Below are 22,195 nucleotides of genomic sequence, written 5' to 3'. Positions count from 1 at the left end.
TTCCCTTTATCTAAATTAATTCAAAAAACTAATTGTAAAAAATTTCTCTGGTAATTTTTTTTTTTTGATAGTCATTCTATTTCTATTGTTTTAATGCATCTTTCCTAAACAGCAATTAATGATATTCTTATTATTTGAATTTCTATTAAATTAAAAACGTACTGCTTAGTTAATGAATCTTTTGAAACTTTCTCCTAGGCAAACCTTTTTGACTATGAAATGCTTTAATATAATGTCAGAGTATTATGTACTTGATGGACATTTAAGGGTAGAGAATTTGGTCCTATTAGGGATTGAAATCCTTAAAAAATAAATTGATTAAAAGAATCGTACAAACATGCCATCTTAAACTGTCTTAACCCACTTTCATGCTATTAAAAATAGATTTATGAGTGAATATCTCGCAAAACACTGTCCTTTTACAATAAACATATATAGTACTTAATTCTGATAATTTTGCATCCCCTCCTCCACTACTCACACTAGATTGTGAGCCGATATTACCCATCATGCATCGTGCCAGGTACGACGATTGGGTCAGAAAAAGTAGTCTCGTTTTCCCCAGACTCTCGCTCTCGAGACTTTGCCCGAGCGAGAGTCTGGTCTGATTCCTATTTAATTTTTGTAACCAGTAGAGGTCGCTAAACCGGCTAACAAGATGGCGATTCCAATGAAAATACATATGAGAATTTACTTTTTAAACAAAGATATGTGCGTTTTTTGTTCCTTGTAAAGCAGACAGAGGTATTTTATTATAAAACCAGGTAAAAGTAAAGGCGCAGCCTACTTTTTAAAGAATACAGATCTTAATTCGAAGAGAATGCGTCAGCCAATGAAAATCCATACCGATTTCTCGGTAAGCCTCGATTTGAAATTACAAAAATTAAATAGGAATCAGACCAGACTCTCGCTCGGGCAAAGTCTCGAGAGCGAGAGTCTGGGGAAAACGAGACTACAGAAAAAGTCACTCGGAGCACCTCGGGTGGCTCGTACCTCGCACACTAAGTTTGAATGGAACGTAGCGGAGTCCGCTGAGGATTGCCGATTGGGAAAAAGTTGATCGGTTCAAGTGACTTCAAAATGGTGACCTAGTTTAGAGAAAGCAAATTCAGTTGGCCAAAGGGGGTGGGTACAAAGATGTTCAGATTGCATTGGCGGATCCAGAGGGGGGTTCCGGGGGTTGGAACCCCCCCCTTTATTTTTTGCCAAGTGGAGAGATAGAGAGAGAGAAAGAAGGGGAATAAAACGTTTCCCGAGAATAAATATTTGTACGTCTAACTTAAATATGTATTTAATATATAGATTCTCACACTTCTCTAGTTTTTCCATTCACCTTCTCTATTACTTTTTGTGAGTGAATGGTAGAAAATATTCTACTTATTTTTATCTATATCTAAGATATGATATGTAACATGTAACATGAAATTTGATATTAGATTCCCGCGATCTTAATTTGGCTGTATTGGCTATATACAAGTATGTGCCGTTTTTTTTTAATTAAATCTTTTGAAGGAACTAGAATTTAATTCATTGTTTTATACCCACCCCAAAAAGGATTAATTTTTAAATTCTTAGAGAAAATTCATTGTACTCTTCGGAAATGTTGCAAATCCATTCAATTGTAAGGATTCGGTAGTTTTTTAAATGTGTTACTTTTTTATACGGACTGGGGGTACCTTTTCAAAAAAAAAGACGTAGAACAAACTTAAGATATTATTTTCCACAATCATATTTTACCATACATGTGTGTGTGAATCTTTGCTTGAAAGTTTTTAGGGGGGGGGGGGGGTAGAGGGACACAACCCTGGAACCCCCCCTTTCAAAAATTGCTGGATCCGCCCCTGGATTGGAGACACAATAAAAAAGGTCTTCAGACGTCATTATTGAGAGGGGAACAAGTATACTTTGTAGTAATTTATTTTCTATGTAGTATTTTATATGTCGTGTCCTCTTCGGCTCCCTAGCCCGCGTGGATAGGTTTGTTCTAAGATTCTCAACAACACAGCTACAGGCCTACTACACCAAGGGATGTCACACTTTGCAAATTTAATGATTACCTTCGTTACTAAAAAATAGATTAATTTGTCAGAATGTTTCTTTATTTCATTTTTGGTTCAAAACCAATAAAAGAAAAAAAAAAAGGTAGATATAATATATAAGCTGGAGCGAAGTGTATACTGTCAGTCGCGAATTCAGGATTTTTATTCCGTTGAGGGCTAACAACCCTTGAAACCCCTCCCCAAAAAATCCAAACCAGAGAGAGCATTTATATGATAAGTGTCTCAAATGAATATATAATGTTACTTTATATATTACACTGGCGTCGGAAGCAAATTGAAAGTGGGGAGGGGGGGGGTAAGTGTAAGAAAATTTTTTTCCAGTCCTACAAAAAAAAATCTCTTCTATCACATATCTGAATAAGTGAATATCATTTTAAAATGTTGATTTTTAGGTGTTTAATTATAGTACATGTGTAGGCTAGTCCAGTAAAAAAAAAATCCTTTTCCCAACTTTAACTTATTTTGTTCTGTGAAGAAGTGGGCGAGGAGCAATATTCCAACACTTCTTAATCTTCATTTGAATAACTCCTCCCGGGATACAAACTTAATAATGGGGGACCGCGTATGCGTCACGACAAAGCCACCCACTTTGATCCACCGGTGTATGTTTGCGAGATCGTACGAGATCTCATGGGTGGTCTAAACTGGTCTCCGTAAAACTCTGTTATTTTTTTATTAAAAAAAAAAAAAAATCAAAACATAACGAAAGAGGGAATTCCATCAATATTTCGACTTAATTGTTTGATGTAAGATTGCATTCTTTTTGCTTAGCAATTAAATCTGGAAATAAAACATAAATGTTGATTATCCGTTCTTGTGGCCTTTGCGTTAATTATGTCTCTCTCTCCAGAATGAGAGAACCAGTTTATTAATTTTCAGAACAGTGGAATGTCGGAGCTGAAAGAAGCATTTGTTTTGTTATTTCAAGGGAAACAAATGGTAAAAGAGGCTATCTGGGATAGAATGTAGCTACTTTGGACGCGGATAAATACATATTTCAACATATGAAAGGGAAAAGTAACTGTGATTTTGGTGGACAACAAGACGTAAACATGGACGATCGTCACGATCGGGAAAGTGTGTATTCTTCAAATTATTCACAGTCTTCGATCCCCGTGACTCCCCCAGGGCTAGAGGCCATTTATAATGCTTGTCGGCGCACCTACCCCGACCAACCGAACCCTCTTCAAGTCACAGCACTCGTTAAATACTGGTAAATATTGTTATATTGAAATAAATATTGTTTGAATGGAGTGTCATTGAATCAAAATGGCTGTACATCTGTGTTTATATCGTTACAGGGATAATGTGATTGCACATCTTCATATATCATAAATATAAAATCCATAGACAAGTATAGAAATTTTAAGTTATCACTGAACATTCCATGTCTATTAGTATTTTTATGTTATATATGATAAGAACAGACGATTTTATGCTTTTGGCATACAGAGTTTAAAAATACAGTGCTTTACAAATTCATTTTTCTTATTTGCTAATGTATAATTCATTTTAATCTTTCTATGTACCACAGATTTTGAGTCTGGTTACTATGCAGCATCTGTCGCAGTATAAAAATAACCAATCCCCCCCCCTCCTCCTCCTCCTCCTCCTCCAAGAAGTTCTATAAATTACTTAATTTAATTTAGACATCAAAATCTTACATATCAAATTAATACTTTTACCTTGAGTTGGAAGAGGGCACACAAACATTCTTTTAATGATGGACTCACCAAATAATTGTAGACTAATTTTATATCTGCTTGAGAAATATGCATGTGACTGCTAGTGGTTTCTGGTATTAGAAAAAAATATGCTGCAGAACAGCAAATTCTAAATTAGAATTCTGAATAAAGAAATACTTTATTCTTCAACAAGAAAATATTAGAAAGTGACAATCATGAAGAAGACAATAAACTAAACAAAAGTCAGAGATTATGTCAAGCGTTAATGTTTGATACACAATTCCCCCTCCGTCGGAAAAAAAAATTATGTCTTCAATGGACACGTTGGATAGTGATGAAATTAAGAGAAATCAATTTTTATCAAATTTGAAAATAAGAAATTGTTCAAAAAAAAAGTTTTTTAAAAATTGCATTGTAATAAATTAAGAAAGTTTGTTAACAGGATTAATGATTACATAAAGAAAAACTTTTGAAGTTATTCAATTCTTTAAAGTATCTTAGTTTTATTTTCCTGTTTCAATTTTTTAATTTTGTGTTTAATTAAATTATTCAAGTTTCAACTAATCTGTTAAAATAAAATAGGCAGAATTGTCCTGATAAGGCACAGTCTAGTAATTAATTAATGTTAATGTTAAATATTAAAGGTTTTAAACTTCATTATTGCCCACTGTGATAATTTTTGGCATTCATCAACTTGTCATTTGGTTCAGATTTGTGATTTTGATCAATGTCGACATTAAATATAATGACCAGGATGTGCACATTGTATGGAAGGTTACAAATAACACATTCTGTAAGCTAACTGTATGAACAAAGGGAATTCAGGTGCAGAGACCTCTCATTGAAATATGAAACATGACCAAAAAATATATACATCAATTTCATCATGTAGGTTTTATCCATACACTGTTCCCTCAAAAGTATATGAAAAAAAGCTTGATTTGTAATGTATTTATGATGAATTTCTGTGAACTATATGATAAATATCAAATACTCACAATACTGTACAAATTAAGAATTTAAATGTAATAACTAATATTCAGATCAAAATATAAATGTACATGATGTATGCAAAGAATGTTTTGGGATAATAAAAAAAAAACCCACTTATCCATCAGTTTGGATTGAAATTTCTGCTTCAATTTCACCAAAGAGAAAATTTTGATTTAAATGGCTATATTTTAGCAATGGAAAATAAAAATGTTTTATACATGAATTTCATTTACATTGAAGTTATGGCCAAGGTTAAAGTTTTATCACATGTCACAGAAATCTCCAAGGTCAAGGCCATAATCGGTGATGATATACATGTTAAACGTTGTTAAAATCAACATATCTTGTGTAATTTTGTTCTAAATTCTAAAATTGTTTTTTAGACATTTAATTTTAGAAATTTTTATTAATGAAATTTTTAAAGATTTTGCCATCATTTAGATATTGTGAAGTTCAAAAGGTCACACATTTGTTTCTCTTGTATCCAATGCAAGGTCTTCTCAGTTGATTCAATATGTGAAGTAGTGTTTGAATTCTCCATTCAAAAGTTATGGCCAAGGTTAAAGTTTTATCACAAGTACAAAATCTCACAGTCAATGTAATAGGTTTCTGAAGCAGTTTTTCCAATTAATATTTTTTCGGTCTTGCCACAAAGAATCTCTCTATTTGAAATTTTGAATGTTTATGTTTTCGTGTGACCATTCAAAGGATTTCCCGCACTTGGAAAATACAAAGTTAAGCGTTTTTTCATGCTAAAAGTGGGTCTAATTCAAGGTCAAGTGCGATATTGAGGTCAAATTTGTGCTATTTATGCAGAAAGGTAATGTCACAAGGAATACACATTGTAAATATAGAATGTATAGCTACACTTAATCAAAAGTTTTTCCAAGGTTAAAGTTTTTTTGTCGTTGAAGCTGCCTTGAAAAATGCTGACAGATCAGACCCAAATACTATATAAAATTAAAACAATTGATTTCAGAAAGCGGGGGACACTATGAATATTCTAAATGTAATAACTAATATTCAGATCAAAATATAAATGTACTTGATGTATGCAAAGAATGTTTTGGGATAATTAAAAAAAAACCACTTATCTGATCAGTTTGGATTGAAATTTCTGCTTCAATTTCACCAAACAAGAAAATATGATTTAAATGGCTATATTTTAGCAATGGAAAGTAAAAATGTTTTATACATGAATTTCATTTACATTGAAGTTAATGGCAAGCATCCCTTGAACATGAATGAATGGTGCATATCATTATGTTATAATACAAATTGTTGTTCATTAATTGTTATGCACAGGAAATCTTCATAGTGTAGGCCTGATTTTTATGAATGTTTAATAATTTGATATGTCATTGACGTCACAATGGAGTTGTTTGTAATTGAATACTTTTAATTATCAGAAATGAAATGAAGCACTTAGATCCATGGAGAACTACTGTTCCATGTGCTAGCTGGAGATCTTAATAAACGTGACGTAAAAAAAAATTTTTTTTAGCTCACCTGAACTTAAGGCTAAAGTGAGCTTTTCTGATAACCCGGTGTATGTCCATCCATCTGTTCCTCTGTAAAGTTTTTACATTTTCAACTTCTTCTCAGTGAGACATGGAGAACGGTCCTTCGGATGAGACCATATAAACCGGTCTCGTGTCGCAGTAGGTGCTTGCACAAAAAATACCCCTCCCTGCTCAATGGCCCTGAGTGCCAACTACAGTAAAACTCAGCTATAACAAAGTCAATGGGACCTGTGAAATTACTTCGCAGTATCTGTAATTTGTTATATCTGTATAAGAAATTCATAAAATTAATGTAGTTGGGGATCAAAAAAATCTTTGCTATATCTGTGAATTCGCAATATCTGTGTTTGTATTAATAGAGTTTTACTGTATAGGACAAAATTTGTAGCTCTCTAATGGCAAGTGATGGCATCTGTTTATGAGTGAAAATTTTAGAGAGGGACATTAAAAAATATACAATCAATCAATCTTCTCAAGAACCACAGGGACAATTTTAGCCAAAATGAAGGGCCAAGTCTCCTTACGAGGGGAGATAATCATGAATAGACAAAAATAGGGTAGGGTAATTAAAAAATCTTCTCAAGAACCACTGAATCAAAAAAGCAGAATCTCATGTGGACGCATCTTGGGGGAGTGTAGATTCTAAACCGTTCAAATCATGACCCCCGGGCTAGGGCCGGGCCACAAAAGGGAATCCAAGTATATAGGAAAAAACTTTTTAAAAATTCTTCTCAAGAACCACTAAGCAAGAAAAGATGAAACCTTATGTGGAAGCATCTTGGGATAGTGTAGATTCTAAATTGTTCAAATCATGACCCCAGTAGGGATAGGGTGGGGTCACAATGGGTAGTACAAGAGGGGAAAATCTGGTGAAGAATTAGCATGGTCAAAGTTACTCATGTGAGTGATGTGGCCCATGGACCTCTTGCTTGAACATAAACAAATTGTCTAACTGAAAAAATAGACTTGATTTATAATGATTATAAACATAAAATATTTTTTCCTAAAAGATGCTGGAGCTGTATGAATTCTTGAGTAAACTTTTTCATGCTATTTTAAGGTACCAAATGACCTGTGTGACAAACATTTAAATTTACAATTGAGATATTTTGAGGCACATAATATTTTTTTTTCTTGTTTATTGAATGCTTATTGGTCACTTATAGACCACCCTAAAGAAAGGTATATATTGTATTAGCACATAGACCTGCTCTGATAGACAAGACCATTCAATTAAGTGCATTTTAAATCATTAACTAGTGACAGAAATATATTCTGATTCTTAAGCTTCATCAAATAAACTAAACTCTATGCATCTTAAACTTAAACAACGTTTTTCCTGAAGTATACCAAGTATTTATCAAATTTTTGCATTGCACGTGCCCACACTTGCATGCATATGCGGAATGACCATATCATTGTATCTACACTACTAATTTATTTTAATGTACTTAATATCAAGGCATTTGATCAAAAAGTATTCGAAAATACGCTAAATCAAGTGCATTTGTAATTATACTCATTGCACGTGCACGCACGTGCATGCATGTGCATGATGACCATACCTTCTTGTAGGGGTCCATTAAGACTACAGTGTATCTATGTTCTAAATCCCATTCTGTTGGCTGAAAACCAAGGGAGTTATAGCCATTTAAAGTTTTAGCCAATCAGGTTGCAGCGCACGTGCATGTCGTGATTTCATGAAAATTATTTTATATCATATCGTAGGATATCTTAATGCTTATGTTTTAAATTTCAAAGTATTTCGTCAAAAAACGAATAAGATATTGAGATTTTTGTTTCACCAACCATTTTCATGACAATCTTCTATACTTATATTCTTATAGTCCGATTTCAACACATTGCATCAAAAAATAGAAAAGTTACGGCTATTGCAATGCGCGCTCTTGCATGCGCGCAAAATGACCTTGAAAATCTACATAACATGTCTACTTACCCTAAAAAGGTTTTTCCTACATCAGATGAACAGTTTACAAGATCATTCACGGACAAATAAGTACCCAGGAAGAAGAAAAATAATAATAAGAAACAGAGTAAAAACAATATGTTCCCCAACTTCGTTTGGGGAACATAATTATAGACAGAAATATATTCTGATCTTTATGGAAAAGGTTACTGTTAACGTCATATTGGAGGATGAAGTTTGTTATGATGGCCGGGGTGTACGTGCCAGAGTTGACGTAACCTTCCTCCACAAATATCACCATACCATTTTCTACAATCTTCTATTTGATTTTCCAAAATATTTATTAATTATAAATACAACATGGTAATAATTTAATTATCTTATTATTGTACTTGAAGGTTGTGCTTTTCGTTTATTGGTGAAAGGTTTATGCTCTCAAGTTTCCTGTTTTTGCAGAATTTAGTCTAGATTTAATGCTGTCAAGGTGCGTAGGCATAGGACAATGATGTGATCGGGATGCTCACTCCTCCATGGCACGTGATCCCATCTTCGATGTTTTACAGGCTTGCGTTTGCTTTGCTCCTTATTTATTTTGCTTATTACTTATTGTTAACTCCATATATTTCAATTAAAGTGGGGAAATTTTCATGTGGAATAAAATTTTTCTAGCTTACATAATAGCACACCAATTTTTGTAGTTTTCTTGAGTTTTACAGAATTGGTGAGTCTCTAAGACTACTAACTTTCAAAAAATTCAGAAAAACGCATTTTACTAGTTCCAAAGAGGGAGGTGCTTAGAAGACTTTGCAACAAATAGTTTTTTCATCTCTTAGTAAAGAAATGGTTTTGTATTTATGTAACAATTGGTGCTTGATAAGAAAGGCCCATATATTGTACAGAGGTGGTAGGGTTGGACCACAATGGAAAATAAATTTTACGTATTTGGAATATACATAGGAAAAAAATCTTTCAAAATTTCTCCAGATTTGTAGCATGATTAGTTTCATGGAAGCATCCTCAATAAGTTTGATTCCAGTTTGTTCAAATCAGAACATTCTCCCTCTCTCCTTCCCACCCCCTTTGGGGTAGGATGGGGCCATAATATGTGGTCAAATGATATAGGGTAGAATGCTGATGAAGAACAGCAGGACTGTAGTAACTTAGGTGAGCATTGTTGTCCATGAGCCTTTTGTTTTAGGATCTTGTTGTGGTTTTATTGGGGGTAAGTTAAAGGCAACTAGGTTGTAAATGAACTTAAATGTTAATTTTTAGTACTCGGTACATGTATTTATGTTTTTAAAAAAATAAAATTGAATTAAACGAACTTGCAATTCTTTTGTGATATTACAGCTAGTGTACTAAATTGAGTGTAATGAATGGGTGTTTTTAAATAGCTTAAAAAAAAAAAAAATGTCTTCAAAAATGCACTGTATATAGAATATTTGAAATGCAGGTTGTCAGTCTATCACTGTCTATGTAACATAACTTTTTATTTATTGTTTCTAACAGAAATTTTGTTTCACATAAACTGATGTACAAGTATTACATATAATTGATACACTTGATTATTCCAACTATAAGCAGGCACAGATTTTTTTTTATGTGAAGTCCTTTCAACAATGCTTCTTTCCTATCCTAGACAAGTGTACTTATCGGTCGATACTTGTAGTGCTGTAACACTTCATAAAAGGGACCTTAGTTTTTCCTTCCACCTCCAGGAGTAAGGAGGGGGTAATAAACTGTTGTTATTAATACCCCAAAAATTAATCACATTCCTCTGAATAGCAGGTCTGACAAGTGCTTCCATCTCATAAAGTGTTTTAAACATGTCCATTTTGAAGTCGATTTAGTCGATTATGAGAATAAATCTCTGGGAGATAATACCATGTCTATAATGGAGAGGAGTAGACTAGACCGGAGATACCCGGTCAATGTGCAGTGACGACCACCACGGGGTTTGTTTTCTCACCTGAGGGAGGTGTCTCGATGGGGGCCTTATTGATCTACCTGGATCGCTGTGTAAACGTTCAGGTATTCCCGCGTTTACCTATGTATGAATGTTATCGAGGCGATCACCACTGCTAAGTAGCTGTAGGGGGTCTGTAATCACTGGTAGGTGTTGGCCACTTGGGAGATGGTGTATTGAAAATGTTGACATTTAAATTTTAGGTGGGGGTGACCTACTTTCAATGTTGACGTTAGGGGAAATATTTTTCATTAATGAACAAGAAAGCAGACGCACAGCAAGTTGCTGTTAGACTGGATCTATATTTTAATGCATTTAATCTCATATCTTCATTTTGAGTGAATTTTTTGATCGGAAAAATTCAATATGAAACTGCCATATCTAGTCGCAAGGTAGGGTGTATTTTTCTTGAAGCTTTGGTTGGTGAATTGATTTCCTATAGGGTGTTTTCACCATTATTGTTGTATACTTGTATTGATCTGAAAATATTTTATAAAACTTTTACAAATAAACTAGTAATTTACATACTAAAAATATTGTTAATATTGGTTTGATATCGTATGATGTTAATATTCAATTTTATGTGTTAGAAGTATTTCCTTCTTTCATTGTTTTAAGTCGTAAGACCATAATTGTAAATTTAAGATATGAATTTTAGGGAATCATGTTATAAATTGTCTTACAGGTTTATTTATTTATTTTTTATATTTTACTGAAAAGCACTTATTAAAGAACAAAGTACGTTATTGGCTATATGCGGCCGAGAAATTTTACTATTTTTAAACTACCATTATTTATGCAAGTCCCTTATGTTTCGTTTACAATAAGATCAAAGCTATAGTCAACTTATATAAAAATGACGTAATATGTTACAGTGACGTCATAATACCACACCAAACAGCGGTTGCTCAGTGAAATCCGTTCATTTTTCATGAAAAATCAGTAAATGTTGATAAAATTGAATATGTTCCCAAGCATTAACCACTTTTATTTTTTGTGTATAAAATAATTGGTTAAAAATCTCCGTCCAGTATTAAATTTGTGTCGGTTAATGAGTGGGAACAGTATTCATTTTTTATAAATAGTAAGTCCAGAAATGAAAATTATGCAACATTAGCATTCATTATTTTACGCTGATTTTACACAGTATTTGCGTAGGAAACGAATAATATTACAGCTGTTTGAACATGTGAACACAAACAGAGATAAAATCCACATATGTTTATAATTATCTTTCAAGTTTATAAAATCTATTTAAATTAAGAATGAACCATTCTAGTGTCGGGAATTTCATTGATTGCATGGTTCAGAATGTACGTATATAGCGTTATAATCCTTCCTCAATATATGTGCATTTGATGGTGACCTGATAAAGGATAAATCATACATATATATGTATTTTACATAATCTTTTAAGTTATGCTGTTTTAATTCAAAAGTAGTAAGACTTTACAAGCAATAACCAGCTTCATGTACTAGTACGTGGTGGTAGTCCTGATGGGTTTTTTTTTTTGGGGGAGGGGGGGGGGGGTCATACCGTAATGTGTCTTGAATCGTTCCGCGTTTCCGAATTTGCGAACCTTATTTACCACTGTACTTTGCACAATTCATACTTGAGAATACCCAACAGTCATTAATTACAACTAATACAAACAAAAAATAAACAAGATAAATATGTCAACTTAATCAACAATCAATTCACGATATTATCCATGAACTTGCTATCCTAACCGAGTAATTGTGCCCTTTAATAAGCTCATATGACAAATTTTTTTTTCGATGTCGAAGGTTTGTTTGATCTAAGAAACAGGACATATTATAGAACGGCAATTAAAAGCTACAAAAAACTTTATTATCATTATAACGAAACATTATGAATAGAACTTATTTACAGTGGCATTGCTGGCCGGGACATATGTAGCGGTAATGATTTGTAGTCGGCAATAGTCTTATTGAAAAAAAAATATAGCGGAAAGTTGAAATTTTCTTTATGTAGCGGTAGTTTTGTTGACAATATGAGCACTGTGCACACAAGTTTATCTAATTCATGTCAGATATTCTGTAATATCGGTTTTGTTCAAATGCCTAGAGTGTTAAATATACCAGCGATCAACTTTATACATGTATTTTATACGTTTACCTCAGACCCGCCTCATTATAATGCTTGAATCTTGAGGGGGCTCGGAGTGCCCCCCCCCTTTCCGCTTGCATTTTCAGCATTATAAAGTATCTTTCCAAAAAATAAAAAAATCACATTGGAAAACACCCCACCCCCTTGTGAAATACGGATTCCTTGTAACAAGGTAAAAAAGTCATGAATCTGAGGAAAATTGAATACGGAAAGTCCCTTGTCAAAACCACCCCCTTTCCCACAAAATGAGATTTCCTCTAGGCTATTCCTTGAGGTAAATATTTGAGGAATACATCAGGCACGTAGCAACGGGCGGGGGGGGGGTGATATAAGGAAAATGTAGTATTGTAGGTAAAAGAAATTGGTACTGAAGGAAATCTGCATTGAAAAAATTGGCTTATACACCCCCTACCCCCCCCCCCCATTCCACCCCGGAAGTAGGATTTTCGGCTTTGGGCAACTTTAATTTTTTTTTCTTTTTTCTTTTGGTAAATTTTTTCAGGTAAGTAATTTTTTTTTCTCTGGCTCCCCCCCCCCCCCATATTCCAAAAACGATGCTAGTGGCTGTACATGGATAGTTTACAAGAAAAAGACTCGACAACGGAAGTTTGAAACGATTTATTACAAAAGAAGAAAAAATTCTGACAATGATTGATAAAAAAATTCGACCTTATTGAAGCGGAGGGTGTCTGAAACTGATCTAGGTAACTCGTGGAAAGAGAAAGGAGGGGATGTTCTATATACGAAGCAAGTGTCTGTGGGAAATGCCCTAATTACCAGAATTAAATTCTTTGATTCATCATTTGAATTTTAAAAAGATATATAAAATATCTTAATTTTTAAGATATGATTAAGTATTAAATAAACGCATAAAGTTTTTACACGTACACGTAAGCAGTATTCGAGTAACTAAAGCTCTCTAAGGATTTAATATCCCCATTTCTAAGATTATTTTTCGTCTTTGCACACAAATAGAAAAGCACAGTGACAGTGTCAGTTTGACAACAATTCATTTCCCATAGTTTCCACCGGGCTTTATTTTTCTAATATCTAGGAAAAAATTGCTTCTGCCCTTTAAATATACCGAATACCGTAAAAACCATGTACAGTCGCAAAAGTTGGGTTTTGTGTCCATTTTTTATTTCGAAGGTTAAAAAAGGAATAGACACGAAACCAGTGTTTTTATATTATGTAGATATTTATTTATCATGCGTTTCTAAAGGAGTGTCCTCAGGTTCGAAACATTTGAGCATTGTGCAGTGCGCTGCCTGTGTAATACAGCTGCCATTTTTCAATAAGACAGATTTCACTTGCGTGTTAAACGTTGGATGGGGGGGGGGGTGATCGTAATGCAACCAATAAGGAAGGTCATGAGGAATGGGTTTTGGATATAAAAATCCATACTACCTTGTAAATCAATAGCTAGTCTCGGAAAAAAAAAAGAAGGGGGGGCTGTACCAAGGGCCTGCTAACAATACTAGTATACTGTGTTCCATTAATTGCCTGAAAGTTTTATTTCATGCAAATAATTTACGTGTGTGCAAGATTGACTTTCCAGCATCGTGTGCATAGTATTAATTTGTTTTTGAAAAAAAATTAAAAAGTACATGTAATAAAGCTTTTCTATGAAATAGAATTACATGTACATGTACCTTGATGATTTTTTTTATTATCACAGCTTGATTGTGAAAAAACAAATCAACAACAAAATATAAGAATATTCGACAAGGCTTGTTATTAGTTTTTAAAAGAAACTTAGGTTTGAAACATAAAGTGCTTTTATGTCTAATCAAGAGATTAGCACACACCCTAAACCGTGCTACTACACCACTTGAACGGTACGGTTCGGTACGCTTTGTGCACGAAACGGTACGCTTTGTGAACGGAACGGTTCGTTTTGAGAACGGTGCGGTACGCTTTGTGCACGAAACGGTTCGCTTTGTGCACGGAACGGTACGCTTTGTGCACGGAACGGTTCACTTTGTGCACGGAACGGTACGCTTTGTGGACGGTACGTTTCGTTTCTTGCACGGAACGGTTCATTTTGTGAACGGTATGCTTTGAGAAACGGTATGCAAATGAAGTGGGCGGAGCCTGCTAGCTTTAATTCTTGATTGGCTGCTAAAAATTTATTCATTTTAAATGACTTCTGAAGTACTTAATGCACGTATATAATTATATTTCAGCTATTAACAAATTAATTTCTCCGTTTCAATTTAAACATTTTACACTACAGCGGTGATGGAAGAAAAATGAAAAAAAAAATGAAAGGAAGAAAAAACATCATCCCACCAATGTCTTTGGCATTATGTATAGATATGTATTAATATATATAGAACTCGTAAATATTTCCGTACTTAATTTTTACGTATGCTGAACCTTCATTTTAAAAAGGAAAAAAAATAAATGAAATATTTTTTTACTTTAAAATAAAGTTGTAACATAATTAAAAGAGTTTAAAATATACCGGGTATATACTTGTTCTATACATATAACGCTATGCACATATATAAATTATTATTAATTGATTGATCTATAGAAATAAATATGACTATTCCTGCATCATTTTTATTCCTAGTAATTAGATATGTAAATTGTTTTTTTTTTTAATTGTAGCTATATCGCTTAAACGTTTGCTTCAGAAGAGAAATATCAGTAAACAAAATAAATACAAAAATCAGCAGCGGACACACGAAATTAATACAATAATTTCCGCGCGCTTTCTCGTAACAAAAAAAAAACATTCTTTTCACAGACAATTATTTAAGTTTTCAATAATCCTTTCAGTGTATTAAGTAATTATCTTTAGAAGTTTTTCTTTATTTTATTATGTTATTCTATTCTTGTAAAGTCTGTAAATACAATGTCGTCAGAGACAGAGAGAGAGGGGGGGGGGGGGATAGAGAGAGATGCAAACCCTTAATACATTATCTGTAAAAAAAAAATAACTTGTATTTATTCTCATACTTCGTTTTAATTACATCGCCAAAGTCACAATTAAGTCTGTTTACGCATTACGCAGGAAGAATTTCTCCTGTGATTTGAAACATTCTTATGGTCAGTTCATAGTTCACACCTGTCTAAAAAAATATAGGGTCACAGCCGGAGAGACGGGGGGGGGGGGGGGGGGGGGGCGTGTGTTTAACACACCTTTCAAATTATTTAGTTCTGACCACATCAAATGTATTTAATCAATCAACAGACATCCAGCAAACTCATCTTCCAGGTTTAACCACAACACTGATTACAAATTTACTTCCTAAAATATCCCTTTTCAGACAAAAATAAATAAGCATGTATCCCTGAATCATAATTTTCTTTTTTTACAAAAGCACAATTTAAAGCCAGATAAATTCGCATAAGTATCGCTTTAGGGGAGGGGGTAACAAACATAATATGGCTTGAAAGAGGATTGATATATATTTTTTAAATTTCATTTTATTTGGTAAATTATCTTTTTTCAGACACTAATAAAAATGTTTCCTGTAGATTATGATTTTTTTTTTACAACAACGTACCATTTTGCAGACTTCTAAAGAACTTTTAACCAGCTAATTCGTATTGCTTTCTAGAAAGGGGATGGGGGTACAGTGTAACAAACCTTATAATATCTTCATTTTTTCGCAAACTTTTTTTTCATTTTTCATAAGATGTATTTCAGAATGAAGTTATATTTATACTGCAGTTTGCAGATTTTATTTGCAAGAAATTCGGCTAGCGATTTTTGTATGCAGCGTGAGAGTTGATCACAGTTTTATTAGCAAGATTGTCATCTCTGTCTGTTCAGTAGAAATCTTCATGTTTACCGCATGTAATATTTTAATCCATATTTTACATGATTACAGATTTTCAGTGCAAGTATAACTGCACCAATGATTCGCCTATAGTAAGAATCTTAACAGAATTAATGTGAGAGTCTAATACGGATCTTTTTTAAATTTGACAGTTTATATATGTTTTAAAATTCTTACAAAATAATTCATTAGTAAAATCACGCATCTGATATGGATATTCACATGTAGGTATGTAACGGTGTATTTAATAAGATATTTGAGGTGGCTCGAACTCCTGGAAAGAATTAAAATCATGGGTAGTTGTTTTGTGTCCTATGCAGGCAGTCGGATGATTTGCTATACATTATATATTTATGTAAAATACTGTCATTCCTACCCCAACCTCTGCCATGGCACAAATGATAAAATGTAAACTTAATTGCAAATAAATTCTTAAAATATCTTTGATTTCTATTTTACAGACAATCGCACGTCGTTTTAATACATAGAGGAGCTTTGTATGACGCAAGAGAGACATGTACGTTATTGACGTCGTCTAGCAAAATGAACGTCGGAACTGACGTTACAACCGCTTAAACACCACTTTTAATCATCATTTGCGATGTGTTAACACGTTATTAGATATAAACAAGTTATATATTGTTAGAAAGATAAAGTTCTCAACTTTTGAGTGCGATAAACCTCAATTTAGTTAAAGGTTCGGCGAAAATCAACCAATAACGTACTTTGTTCTTTACATGTGCCTCAAAATTTCAAGAGTTTCAAATGACAAGCTCAAATGTTCTTCAATATTTTAATAATAATACAGATATTTGGTCATTTCTTGGACCATTTGCTTGGAAAGAAAAGTATATTGAAGTTTTTTCGTTTTGGAAAAACAATATTTTTTAATTTGTACATTAAATTAGGATAGCAAAAGATATATAAACTGTACCTTAATTAAGAATTATATACAAAAGATGTATTCCTACCATTAAAAGCACAAGGTGTTGATATCTTTTCGATTAGAATAGCAAAGGATTTTGAAAATTATAATTATTCAGTCTCTTAGATTAGGAAAGGCTGGATGATTTTGATCTTAAGCAAAAGGTCAATAATTTCTCTTTTTTTAGATAAGCAAAGGATGGTAAAATTTGATTATAAACATTTTAAAGTAGAAAATAAAGTATAATTGTCTGTTCTACAAGAATAGGATGATATTTTTATTATTTTCTTACCAAAAAATATTAACATTAAGATGTCCTATGAAGTAGCCAATGTTCCAAGTATGACTAATTTGATTGTTTGTATTTATAGGTTGGGTGGACCGGACCCCCTTGATTACATTTCAATGTACGCCAACCCCGGGGACGAGAACCGAGGGATTCCTCCCCACTGGCACTACATTAGCTACGGTCTTTCAGATCTCCATGGTGATGGACGCGTCCATGAGTAAGTACAGTGTATGTTTTTATATTGTTCGTGATCAATATGATACTGAACTTACAAGGCTGTGATTATCAATTTAAGTAAAAAAAAAATTGTAATGGAGTAATAGTTGTGTTACATGTGTTTGTACAGGTACATTTAACTTTGACATAATTATTCAATGATACACTTAGCCTTAAAATAACACAATGTGGATTAACTTTGGTTTATTTGCTATTTTAGCCATAACTTCAGGTGCAATACAAACGAAGGTCCAAGTGGATATGGATTTGAATTGACTTTTAGATTGAAGAGGGACAGTGGGGAGACCAATCCCCCTACCTGGCCTGCTACCCTCATGCAGGCCCTGGCCAGATATGTTTTCCAAACAGGTAAATATCCCTCCCACCCAAAATGGATCCATATACCAGTAGTTGGATGATTTATTTTTTTCATATTATGCAAGTCCTTGAAATCTGAAGGTTTTCATCAGTTTTTTACTGGCAGTCAAAAAGGTCTCTTTTTTCTGAGTTAATACATAATTTTGTAAACTTAAAGTCGCACTGACATTGAAAATCAACATTGATTGTATGTTTGTAAGTTGAAGATAAGAAGCGATTGGTTAAATCCTTGCTGAGTAAATTTTATTTTTGCATATGATTGAATTCTGTTCTCCCTTGACACAGAAAATATCCTGTACAGTGGGGACCACGTTCCCTGGCACATGTCTCTGGACGGCAGTGAGTCGCGGATCCAGCACATGCTGATGGCGGAGGACGCCCAGCTTCTACCTATCACCACACCATTTGGCATCGTCAACTTTGTCCAGATTATCGGCGTGTGCGAGGAGGAACTGAAGGCAGCCCAGCATTGGAATGGCCCCGGGGTCATCGAGTTAATCAGGTCTCAGAGCTGTGCTGGGGGCCCCTGGCTCATTACAGACATGAGGAGGGGGGAGACTATTTTTGAAATGGAACCACATCTACAGGTAATGTCATAAATGATTTTCTTTCTGAGTAAATGAGAAATGTAAGGAAACAAGATAGGTAATGAATAAAAATTGGCTTTCAATATAACCAAAATATATGATTTTATGAAAATAATCTTATAAGAATAAAATATTGGATAAAAATAATCACATTTTTTAATTATATGTGGAATCTATATTTCAGGATCAGGTTGAACAGGGCATTGAAACAGAAGGATCCAATCTGAGCGGGGTCAACAGTCGTTGTTCCTGGGAGGAACCTGGTGAGAACAGCGACGATTATTATAACGATGATATGAAGGACAACAGGACTCTGGATGAGCGCAGGAGTAGCAACGAAAACGACAGGCCCAGAATCTCCGATTTTGGTAAGATGATCTGAAAACTTTTTATGTATCATCAGAGTCATTAGTTAAATGACAGATATTGCTTTTATAAAGAAAATAAAATAAAATAGAAAGATAAAAAAATATTTTATATCATTATAATTGTTTTACAGAATCAGAACAAATTAAAGCAACACTTCAGAAGGGTTTGCAGTTTCCACGACGAGATTCTCGGGAATTTGAATATGATAAGTAAGTAAAAATAATTTAATTCTAAGAAAAGTTTCTGAATAAGTTCTTTTACAAATTTTCTTTATCCAGTCACTGTTAATTAGTGTTAGTATATTCTAGTTAATATTTACAGTTGAGAATACAATACTTTATTTTTAAACTTTTCTCCTCAGCTCTAGAAGGAAGCAGTCCTTTGACAGTATAGGAAGCAGTGATGGACCAACAGATTTACTCAGGACACGAACTCTCGACTTCGTTCATTTGAAATTCAACTTAGAAGCTGGATCTCTGCTGCCTCTGGCCCTCAAAGGGAGGCTTCGTCACGGGCGACACTTTACATTTATGAGTGCGCTGAATGACACGGCTATTACTGTTGTCTCTACCAGTGTGAATGGGTCCATAGCGGACGAGAATCACCCTTTTGCAGCCCATGGTCCTTGGTTACAGGTAAACAATGAAAGTTTAATATGCTCTAAGGGCTGATAATTTCTTTTCAATTATTTTTATGTAAATATTGTCTTATTAATAACAGAATTTAAAAAAAAAATTTTCAGTATGCTGAACTTTTTGAACAATGAAAATGTCATCATTTGGGACATTTTCATAAGTGTTTTAAATGCATTTGACTTGTATGAATCATATTGGATTATGACAATGTTAAAATTTAGGACAACATTGTTTATGTCAGTAGAACTGTTTTGACTTACCTCCCTTTGGCTCTTTTCCTAGGTGCTTCTGACTGATGATTTCATTGAGGAGATGATAGTAGACACAGAGGAATTGGCACATCCTGATGAGGTAATAGTCCATAAATGTCTTTGATTAGGATTATTTAGAAACAATGAAGTAGAGCTGTGTGTTTTGAGTATGTATTGTTAAGTAGCATTCATGAAGTTCAATTTCATTGAATGAGATATTTCTTCAAAGAAAATCTCATTAAAGCAATTTAGTCAGTTTGACTTTTATGGATATGTAATTGATTTAAAGAATAGAAATTGAAACAAAATAAATTTTTACTTCAGCAGTGCAAGTTGTTCATGTGTTTTGTGTCTGCATGAATTATATATCAGTGTCTTCATTGCATTGCTTGTCTACTTCAGATCATGTGCCCCAAGACGTACAGCTGGCCAGAGAGGAGGCTAATGATCACCATCCTACCAGATGAGGTGTGATGGGAAATCGTGCCCCAGGAAATAATAACCCGGGCAGTAGAGCTCCAGTCGTCCCTCATGTCTCCTGTTCATCTGAGATTACTTTATCACAACCTGTGTTCCTTAACTCAGTATTAACGTGGATCAGCAGTACATGTAGGGAACTGCAACACTGATAGAAAGTGTCCAGTCATGGTAAAACAGGCGGTGATCATTAGGGTGTACTGTCAGGATTCAGTTTCATACAAGTGTCGCAAGCCAAGAGGAATCATTGATCAGCGTTCCTAGTGTATATAGGATGTTATTGTGACTGTCAAATGGATGTTTTAATTGTGAAGGCTGTATAAATGGTGCTGAGTAGGGTGGAAGAACAGTGCATGTGATCATAGTGTGTGTATTGTCATTACTATTGCAGTAATTTGTGTTTTATGTACATGTACTAGTATATGGTACTAACTACTGCATCTAAAGCATTGTAAAGGTTGTGAATCCAAGGACTTCATTATTGAGAAATATTGCAAAGCTAGGTTAGATTTTTTTGACAAGCATACTATTTAGTATAGTGCTAGTTTCACAACAAAAATATGGGTAACCCCAAAAGTATGAATGTACATGTATCAGCATCTGGGCTTTTCTTCCAAGTCACTGCACACTTTGAGATTTCTAACAAAAGAATCAAAAAATGTATATATCTCCAAACCTTAATTCTAGCTCCTATGGTAATGAAGTTTAACTATTAGATGTTGTATCATGTATTTTAATTAACCATTGTTAAACAAATACTAGTACATGTATATTGAAGGATTACAATGTAAAGTTGTGAAATTTGCATTAAGAAATGGTTTAACTGCCAGATGTGAATTATATACAAGATAGATGCAAACTAAGTGGTTCAATCATTCAATGAATGAGATATGAATGTTGTGAGCGATCATTCAGTGAATGAGAAATGTTGTAAATCTACTTTTTACCTACCATATTTATATGATTTTTACAAATTTCTCACTTGAATTGCTTTCTTGGGAAATCTTGAAATGCTGTTTACATGTCTTGTGTCACTGTATATTACAGTGTTGGATATGAACACATTTTTTTTTTACGTATTTATTTTTATTTAAGACATTTCATGAGTTTTTATGATGTGTATGTACCTTTACATTGAGGAAACATTATCACAGTAGTTTAATACTGTTTTTTTAAGTATAATGTTTAGATGTACCATACAATTCTGTGTTGTAACTATTTTATGGGCAGTAGAGCCACTGGACATGTTTCCTTTAGGAGTATTAGGCTTTTTTTTAAATGTATTTCTTTTGGTCATTTTTTGAATGCATTATGAGGAATTTGAATGTTGATATAATTGCTACTGCATTCTTAATCAAACTTGGCTTGATGGTATATAAGTATACTTTCATTCAGTTTTGCGTTATGTTTTTCAAAATGTATGCCAAAATTCCATTTCATTTTGCTTTAAAAGTTTTCATTCTCATTGTCAGTTTATGTCCAAAACTTTTCATCAGTTTATTTAAAAGAAAAGTTTTATTTTTTCTTTGACTTGTTATGATTTAGTTGTTACATGTGCAAATCACGTTAAACATAGAAAAACCTACTTGAGAGGCCAAGCAGTGTTTTAAGTTGTACAGCTTGTGTAGTTCCTGATCTAGCTGTCACCAGGTACCTTGTTGTTATATTGTAATACTCTTCATCTGGTTAATAAAATGTCATTGTTTACAATATATCCAGTGGTTTCTGTTTTTAGTAAGTGGGGATTGATTTTGGTGCCTTTTACAAGGCTTTTTTATTAGAAAGATTAACCAAAGGCTATTTTTAGCCATTCTGTTGATAAGCAGTTTAAAGGTTTTGTGTTTCATTCTCAAAACTCCATTCAAACAATACAAATCAAGAGCAGAGAAAACACGGACCTCTAAGACATCAGTGGTGGGATCAGGTGCCATGGAGGAGAGGTCATCCCCTGCTGCTGACCAGTCACACCAGCTGTATGCTCCTTGTCAC

General features: G+C 33.7%; 1 protein-coding gene across 2 annotated transcripts; it reads left to right on the top strand.

Annotated features, from left to right (window-relative positions):
- The first annotated feature begins 2,915 nt into the window (after window positions 1–2,915).
- On the top strand, window positions 2,916–21,918 carry LOC134253796 (suppressor of fused homolog). 2 transcript variants are annotated; one of them, XM_062736383.1, is made up of 9 exons: window positions 2,916–3,273; window positions 17,376–17,510; window positions 17,730–17,878; window positions 18,173–18,474; window positions 18,659–18,842; window positions 18,974–19,052; window positions 19,205–19,478; window positions 19,761–19,829; window positions 20,132–21,918. In XM_062736383.1, exons 1-9 carry the CDS (start codon window positions 3,065–3,067, stop codon window positions 20,201–20,203), a joined length of 1,473 nt encoding a protein of 490 aa, XP_062592367.1. In that variant the 5' UTR covers window positions 2,916–3,064; the 3' UTR covers window positions 20,204–21,918. The 2 variants fall into 2 exon arrangements, with proteins under 2 accessions (XP_062592367.1, XP_062592368.1); XM_062736384.1 differs by lacking the exon at window positions 2,916–3,273 and adding an exon at window positions 10,394–10,546.
- Window positions 21,919–22,195: the final 277 nt, after the last annotated feature.

The sequence above is a fragment of the Saccostrea cucullata genome, unplaced genomic scaffold, assembly GCF_032062105.1.
Source record: "Saccostrea cucullata isolate Sc308-1 unplaced genomic scaffold, CSIRO_AGI_Scuc_v1 ctg112, whole genome shotgun sequence".
Taxonomy (NCBI): domain Eukaryota; kingdom Metazoa; phylum Mollusca; class Bivalvia; order Ostreida; family Ostreidae; genus Saccostrea; species Saccostrea cuccullata.
Note: the sequence above shows the minus strand (reverse complement) of the source record. Positions and strands in the feature narration are given on the sequence as shown.